General features: G+C 39.0%; 1 protein-coding gene across 1 annotated transcript in view; it reads right to left on the bottom strand.

Moving 5' to 3' along the window:
• Positions 1-1,692: 1,692 nt before the first annotated feature.
• Positions 1,693-9,026, bottom strand: part of LOC145994012 (CD63 antigen-like) — a 44,349-nt gene continuing 37,015 nt past the window's right edge. The window contains exon 5 of the mRNA XM_083130086.1: positions 1,693-2,561. Within this exon, the coding sequence (XP_082986212.1) occupies positions 2,490-2,561 (72 nt within the window). The 3' untranslated portion in view covers positions 1,693-2,489. The remainder of the gene's footprint in view (positions 2,562-9,026) is intronic.

Raw genomic sequence — 9,026 nt, 5'->3', positions numbered from 1 at the left:
TGGTTTCGAAGGCACTAACAATTTGCAGTTGTCCTCTTTATGCACAAGATAGGCTAATCGGGACTGGACCTACAGTTAAAGTGGGATCCGAACCAATATGCACCTCCACCAGGTATTGAACCCAGGACCCTTTGATTACAAGGCGACAGCGTTAGGGACATGTTGAACACTTCACTTCAATGCTTGAAACTTTGTATGCATTTATGTCTTCATCTAGCATCCATGCTCAGTTCGTGACACTGCAAGAACAAGATACGTAGCACGAAAATGATAAAGAGTTAAAATGTCTGTGCCCTATAAGTTGGACAACCTACTTGCAGATGTGCCTTGCAGTGCAAAAGACAAAGTATTATTTAGCGTTTCTTTCCAAGTTGTCAAGAGTGGGCGCTTTGTCACAGAAGAATTTGCTTGTTTATTCAGTAAACTGCTGGTTCACACGAGACATTTCAGAGTAAGGATCGAGACAAGTCAAAAGTGTTGTTACTGTTACTTGTAAGTTCCCTTATCGACGACCTGAAGTCAAGAAGACAATTTTCTCCATGATTTTTTTTAAAGAAACCAGAGCCTTGTAAGGAAAATAGTTTCAATGTGCTCAAGAAAAGGGGAAAAAAAATCACAGAACAAGTTCCGTGCACTTCAAGCAATGATCATAATGAAAATAGGCTTCAAGCTCATTTCTTCCTTGAGGTTCCAGGTTTGAATCCTAGCCTTGGAATGAGTGGTTTTTGTGAGTGTCCCTTCATCAATTTCATTACAGATCCTCATCTTCGCAATTAGCCAAAAGTGGCAGAAAAGTGAAGTAAGATAAACCAAATCAATCAATAAATCACTTGTTCTTGGCTACTTTGACCACAATCATTGCTGAACTTAACATGCGTTTCCTACAAAATACAGTTTTGAACGGGATGAGTAACCTTTTCAAGAACTCACAAAGAATTAAAATTTGGCAGTAAACATCCACCCATCACAAGGACAAACACATACAACAGTATAGTTGAATAAATATATATCTTGTTTCATGTTAGATATTACATCATTATAAACCTGCATTAAGGGCACAAGGAAGTGTTTCCACATCCAGCCCATCACGAGAACCCGAAACTGTTCCTCCCCCACCAACCTTTCCTTGAGGCAAGCTGGGCAAATAGGTCTGTGCACTGGGTGGTTGTAGGAGGGGGAGAAAACTTAGCATTATGATTACTTGTTCTCTTGGGAATATAAAACTTCCGATGGTGCAGAAAAATACATTAGCAGAAACACGACAGGTTGAAGATTTTGCTTGTAATAGGAAAACTCGAAACTTCCATTTGATTAGCTGTAACTTGACGTTCAAGTTGTTTGTCCATATGGAATACATGGGAGTCTATAAATAATTATTCATCATTTTTTTACACATTGTATCTAGGTTAATAATCAACTTAAAAAACCGTATCCACTTGCAACATGGAGACAAATTCATGCTCTTGTCCTGTGTTTTGCTTTTTCCAGTAGCACGTCTGAAGATACAGCTAACAGCTGCAAAATATTATTTTCTATTTCTTTTTTTATTTGCTACTTAGCTCTTCTGCCCCTCCTTCTTTTCATTCACTATATATATTATGAAATTGGCAATAATCCAAAATATTAAGCACATTTATAGTAAACTTATAATACCGCACATAATGTCTGACTAAATAGTGAAATCAATACAAAGAATGTACAAAATTTCTTTTATTAAAGATTTATATACAGTAAGGAATTGCTGTCACATACTGTTATCTTCCCAACGTCAAATTATCAAAAACCAACTTTAGTTCAACAAATACTCGACGTAGGAAATAATTCATTGGGTATGTCCCAAAGCAACATCACTTTAACTTGAAATACATTTGTAATTGCTTTTCTTTGCATAGTATTAATTTCAGAGTAAATCGACATAAAGTTTTGGTCCCAGTACATTTCGATATTGTAAAAAAAAAAATTCTGCACAAGAACCAATCTTTGAATAACTAATTGTACATATTCAAAGCATGACATATTAATTTGACAAGTTCCAATTGATATCTGTCAATAATGAGTAAGCTACCATCAATTTTGCAAATGATCATTGTATTTCACATTTTCGTCACTGACAGCAGCAAAATGATATTCTCGTACCTCTCGATCTAAAACTCAATTTAACTACTACTGGCATAAAATGGCAAATTCATTGTTTCATGTTTTAAAAAAACGATACTATAAAGAATAGTAAATCAAATAGAGGCAAACCTGGCAGATACCAAATTAATAATAACACAGCTGAACAACTAAGAAATACATTATCTACCATTGTGCAAACTACACACTAAATAAAACTTTTAAGATTTCAGGGAAAAGAATTGAAACATAAAGTCTATTTGGACATCTGTTTGCACCAAATCACATCCAATGAGGAACACAGTTAACTCTTTTTGTCCTTTCTCTCTTGTTATGGACACCATGCTTTGGCATCAGGATACATCATCCGCGACTTATCGGTATCTTCTCCTGTTTTCATCCTGAATAGCTGATGCTAGACAGCAAGCAATGATGATCCCCAAGAGCTGAAAAGAAGAATATAGTTTCATTACTAACATGTTACTGTAGCAGAAGCATATGGTAAAGGAAGGCAGAGCAGGACTCGTTCATGTCTTCCAATGCCTTTATACAGCTTGGAATGGAATTTACCTACTTTAACATACAGGGTGACAATTAATGAACTATATGAAATAAAATGGAAATTAGTGACAAACCACGTAGTACACAAACTATATTGCACATGTAAACGGCACTACAGACATTCAGATTTAGGTTATGACATGTTCGATATGTCTGCCATCTCTGGCGATGATGTGGGGCAGAAACAGCAAAATTCAGCATGACCCACTGAAGTGTCGATGCTGTCGATGACCTCCTGAATGGCAGTTTTCAGCTCAGCAATGGTTTTGGGGTTATTTCTGTACACCTTGTCCTTAACATAGCCCCCTTCCAGTGGCCTCTGGGTACCCCAGAGCCAGAATGCGGTCCCCAAAATACTCCTCCAGGACATTTTCACTTGCAAATGGCCGACATCAACACGTTGCGTGCGCATACGCATATGATTCCCATCATGTCCTGTGGCCAGCCACGCAGTTTGGACGTCATCACACGAACCCTTCAGAAATTATGACTATTTTATTTCATATAGTTCATTAATTGTCACCCTGTATTTACATATGCAGACTTTTAAATTCCTGTTGTATTGGCTACAAACATACAGCTGCTGCACTCTTCATGAGGCTCGGAGACGTGGCACAGCTGATCCATGATGGAAGAAAGAGGACTTCTCGCCTTTCTCCCCACTTTTCGAGTGACTTATGCAGTTCTTGCATTTTTCACTGTCCTTCCTCCTTCACGAAAAAGAAGTCGACTGAAAGCAATCCCCAGCCTGTTTCATCTTTGGCAAGGATGTTGGAAACACATTGTCCACAAGTGTTGCTAACTTTCAGAATTTTCTATGCATCCGTAGCACCACTTAACTCGGTACAATTATTCATGTGTGAAACTTAACAGTAATGAACAAATTAGCTTATGAAGCTATTTAATGAGTACTGGTCGTATGGTATTTATAAGAAATAAAATCATGAGCCAATACTTGAACATATCCGTCATGTGGTCAGTAACTCCAAAATATAGAGGGTATGTAACTCTGCAAATAGGGTGAGGAAGAGAGTGCATTTGGAAGGGTGGGAGTTGCGGATACGTGTTTTCTTTACTGTGGCATCGTCCTGTTATTCTGTTGTTGTTGTTTTAAGTCCACTTTATGCACTGATAGGCTAATTGGGACTGGACCTACAGTTTAAAGTGAAATCCGAACCACTATGTGCTTCCACCGCTGTGTTATTCTGTTATTTTGTGTGGTATTTTTTGCTGTCTTGTGTTAAAGTATGGTTTACATTGTAAATTACCACCAGGGTTGACAAACGAGACGAACCATCGATTTGGAGTGTTTCAGGACTCGATTAGGGATCTTGTTTCATTCATTTGAAGAACTTGTACTGAAAAGTTGGAGGCAGTGAATTATGAGAGATTGTGTCCTGAACTATGCACAACCAAACCAAGTAAGAAAAACTGGAAAGTTTTCATTAAGCAGTTAAAGGTGTCTCAGTAGAAAAACAATATTATGCTTGAATTTGTTTTTGTTCACTGTATGCACAGAAAGGCTAATTGGGACTTGCCCTACAGTTTAAAGTGGGATCCGAACCACTCGACTGAATATCGAATCCGGGGCCCCTTCATTACAAGGCAATGACGTTATACATTGTGTGGCTATGTAGTAGCAATGTTATTAATTAATCATTCTGTTGGAACATGGATCTTTACAGGCCACAACAACTTCAGTAATTTCCATAATGCAGTGCAAAGACGTGAACATTGCCAAAATCACACTTGTGCACGTACAAAAGGGGATTGGTGGGGGTCTTTTGGCACAGTATTCCTAAAAAATATGACAAAATACACATTGTAGGGGCTGAGTTAGCAGAGAAGGAGCCAGAGCCAATTCCAACTTCCTCCTGTGTGTATACCTGTGATTCATCCACACACACCCAACAACCCTGCCCCTCCCAAATTTTCTCTAATACCCTCCTCAAATTTTTCACCAGAGCCAAATTTTTGGTAATTTTTGCTCCAAATTTACCCTTACACGACCCCTATATTACATTTGAAAATGCTGTAATTAGCCAAAATGAAAAAACTGACTAATTGCTTGCCTATCACGAAAATTCACGGCACGCCACTGTACTGTAGTACAATTTAGTTTAACATAGTTTCTTTCCATGACCTATATGTGTTTCATACACATTAGGTTTCTGAAATCCATGACCCACTTGTGGTTCAATTGTATGTACAGTGTGTTTCACTCATTATGTACACCAAGGCATGTCCATAGCAAATTTCATTACATTACGACCAATGGTTTGATTTTTATAAACAAAAATCAGGTGCCGAGAGCTAATGAAATGCCCTGTATTTTTCCAGGTGCTGTAAAGTAAAAGGGTCCAGCCCCGTGGCCATAGAGTCTAAGGCATTAGGCTTTGGGCTCAAACTACAGGTTCAAGTCTCCTGGGTGGGGGTGTGTGGGGAGTGAGCATAACAACTTTTCGGCCGGTGTATGGGACCACTAACCACCCACCATCATGAGGAAAATGGGGAGCTACGAACGAGTAGGGTAAACCAGTCATGGAAACGTGGGGCTTGTCATACTGGCCACATGTCGCCCGATAACAGGTTGGATGATCACCCACCTCTGCTGGGGCATGTGGGAGTGAGGCTGGCAGTTGGTAGATAGGCCCTGGCCCTCAAGGGCTGTTGCGCCACGGGTATGTATAGTATAGAGAACTGTGGGAATTTGTTGTTGTGGGACTTGGGGGGGGGGGGGGGGGGACAAATCACATTGGAGTTGTGAGTCGCATGCGAGTTATGGGGGCATCAGGTATGACCATCTGTGAACAATTCATATTATTGATTGGTTCATTTATTTTGTTCACTTCACTTCCACTTGTCTGCCAATTTTGACATTTTCAAAGAAGAGGATGAATAGTGGTAAGATGATATGAGTAAAGGGACAATCACAACATATAGGGACAACCCAACACAATTACTACAGAGGATTATTCTGATAATCCTGACTGCAGGTACTAGCGTACAAAATGCAGTCCAGGTGTACTATGTGTAAGAGAGGTTGACGTTTGAGTGTCTTCAAACAGGGTCACCCCTTGCACCCCAATTCAAATTATGGACCATATATGGGATTTATCACGTTTGTATCATTTTCTGTGCAAACAAGGAATGAATAGTGTTACAAAAAGACAGATTTTTTCAAGGGGAAAAGCAGGAATATTGACCATTTTTTGCCTATCGTGGCTAACCAATTTCACTTGCAGTTTCAGGTGTGAGTTTAATGCCACATTGTGCAACTAGCTAATTAATTTTACATGGTGTAGCAGCCAAGAGACACGATTTTGGTCATTGCTTCCACTTGCTAATTTGTTTTTGCCATGAGTATGTGTGTGTATGCACGTACCCAGTACCATAATGGTAATGCTGTTGTCTTGTATTCAAGGAGTAACATGTTTCAGTGGAGATGGTGATTCGGATTCCAGCTTAAAACTGTAGGTCCTGTCATGATTAGCTTATCTTGAGATTAAAATGGATAATGTAAGAAAATTGGATAATCTACAGGTAGCAGGATAAATGTTGCCAAGCGTTTGCGATCTATCTCACTTCTCCGTAATGTGCGAATTGCCCCAGAGGGTGGATTCAAAAACGAAAATATTTCTGAGACGCCCATTACTAGGTTCACTAATTTTAATCCATCAGATGAAAAAAAAGGAAGAAAACAGGGTGACAGAACAACTAAACCTTTCAATGAAGTTAAAAAAGAAAGACTTTCAACAATAGGATAGTGTAGATGTATACGGATTAGGACATGATCTGGGGGGCTATTGGCCTTGGGAGTGATGGACAGCCTGATGTTATTTTATACTGATTAACAACTAATATAAAATTGACTACATTCTACTAATCCAATATTATATGGCAAACGTTCTGTGAAATCATAAATAGTTTATTCACTCCTTAATTTATGTATGTAAGCAGGTGCCTGTGACAAGTTATGCTTTAGGATAAACACGTGTATTTTGAGATATACTTTAGAAAACTTTGTGAATTATGTATACTTTTATATACATGAAAATATTAACAAAAATGGCAGAATTCTATATTCAATTACATGCCACTTGCAGATATGGTGGATAGCAAAATTATCAGCAATTTAACTGACAAATCAATATTAATGAAATACTAATAATTCTGTTCTGTCCAATTCATATTACACTTTAATGCTAAGTACTGTGAATGAAAAAAAAACCGACACAGATAAGAAACTATTGTGTGCAAAAATCAATAAATCACCAATTCAAGGGCAGACGATTTGACCGTTTTGAAGAAAGCATGTGCAAAACACTGCCATGGGAACTGGGGCTATAGAATGTTTCAGGTGAAGAGTGTTGAATGTTGCCTTTCGGATCAGAAGTTTAGTTATAAAGATACAGTGTCTTCATTTCATTATTGTGCAGTTGAAACGTGTGCCTGTGTAGCAGCTGGAACCATGCTGCTTGTCAGCAAAATCAAATAGTTGTATGCCCTCGATTAAGTCCGTAGCACATATGGTAGCATTTCAAGTCAAGATTTTGTCAAGTTTCTCTTCAATAAGGTCACTACGGAACTGTGAGCTAACCTTCATCAACAGATCCATGTCTTCGGATTGATTGATTGATTTGGTTTATTTTACTTCACATTTCTGCCACTTTTGGCTAATCGAAAAGATGAGGAGTGATGATATGATGAATTTGATGAAGGATCACTCACAAAGAACACCCGTGCTGGGAATCTGAACTGGGACCCATGGCACTGTAGCGTGCTGTGCTAAACACTCTGCCATGGAGATTCTGGTGCGTGGGCCCACAGCCAGTATAATCCTCTGTGGGGTTGTATTGTCCTTATATGGGCTGAGTGCTGCTTTACAGCCTCAGCTGTTATCTATGGCAAGGAGATTTTATCGTCACAGACAGTTAGTCTATGACAGTATTAGTTTTAGCAATTGATTGAGGACAATTTCAGCATACACATTTTTCTTCTTCGTACCATTGTGTTTTAGTTGAGGGGTTTATCTCCATGTTGCATGATGGACAGAAATAGCCTATGTGCTGACGTGCCCATAACTTAAAAATCTATCACACAGAATGTGGCACATCTCTGCCTGCCATGAACGTCAGTATTTGCTCTTATATAGGTGGATGTGTTGTGTTTGGGGAAGATTTATATAATCGCTTCTATGTAGTTTGCTAAGGTGGTAAGTGATAAACTAAAAAGTGTTATTAGTGCAGAGGCATGTAACCGGTGTTACTGCAGGTGACAGAAAAATGTAAAGAAATTAAAAAAGTTTTTTTCTCAATAAAATAACAACATTGTTAAATACGTTAACAACATTGCAATCAAGTGTATATTGCAGAGGACATTTTTTTCTGCAGCCGACAAAAGAAGAGGCAGGCCGTTCCGCTACCCTCAAGAGGTAACAAGAGGAAAGAGCACAAATGCAAGGGAACAGCGGGAAAAGACTTAGAGGCAAGTGTGCTAAGGGGTTATTCATATGTCTGTTTAGAGGCCCAGTCCAGCCTACCGGATCAGCAAGTGTTGTCACATTGGATTTCCAGAAAAGAGCTAAATCCTGCCTAAAACAGTGATATTATTTCTCTGAAGCAACAAGAGCTAGACTGCAAAGCCAAAACTGGATTTAGTTATAACAGATGGTTTACGTAATAGACGAAAAGATAAGTACTTGATGCGATTCGTGAATTGGACAAACCTTCCTCCAAAAAACTAAGTTGGCAACAGTAGTACGTACATCTGGACTTCTCTTCCACCGCTGGAGGAGGGGTATTCTGTTGTCTGCTCACCGCACAAACATCAAACTGACCCAAGCAATGTGTGGTTCTTCTTCCCCTTTCCTCCTCTTTGCAAAGAAACAGGGATGGCTGACAAGGCTCGACTACTATTCACTGGATTTTCGTGGTAACTCTCTCATGAGTGGTAGTTCTTTCTAGGTGTGATTGCGGCTAAATCACTGAGCGGATTGCAAAACATAGAACGAAATGAACAAAAGTTTTTTTTTTTTTTGGGGGGGGAGGGGGTGGAGATGATAACGTCTGAAGGCCAGTAACACTTTTGAAAAAGTCACACCATGCCACTGTATTAGTGTTGTTAATGTCTCAACATAAGTACACTTTAGAACAAAGAACTTTTATGTATGATTCTTATGTAGAAAGAAACTCATGCAGAAGTGTGAGGAGGTGATATTTAATGGCATACATACATGCAATGTGCTCATGTAGTGCGGAAGGCATATGTATACACTTTGATTTGCTTCGACTAGATTTGACTGCGGGTGGCGTACATATACGCCCAGACATTGAGAACATACCAATCAC

Source organism: Lepisma saccharinum, chromosome 1 (assembly GCF_977018435.1).
Source record: "Lepisma saccharinum chromosome 1, izLepSacc3.1, whole genome shotgun sequence".
Taxonomy (NCBI): Eukaryota; Metazoa; Arthropoda; class Insecta; order Zygentoma; family Lepismatidae; genus Lepisma; species Lepisma saccharinum.
The sequence above is the reverse complement of the archived record's forward strand: the minus strand, read 5'-3'. Positions and strand labels throughout refer to the sequence as shown.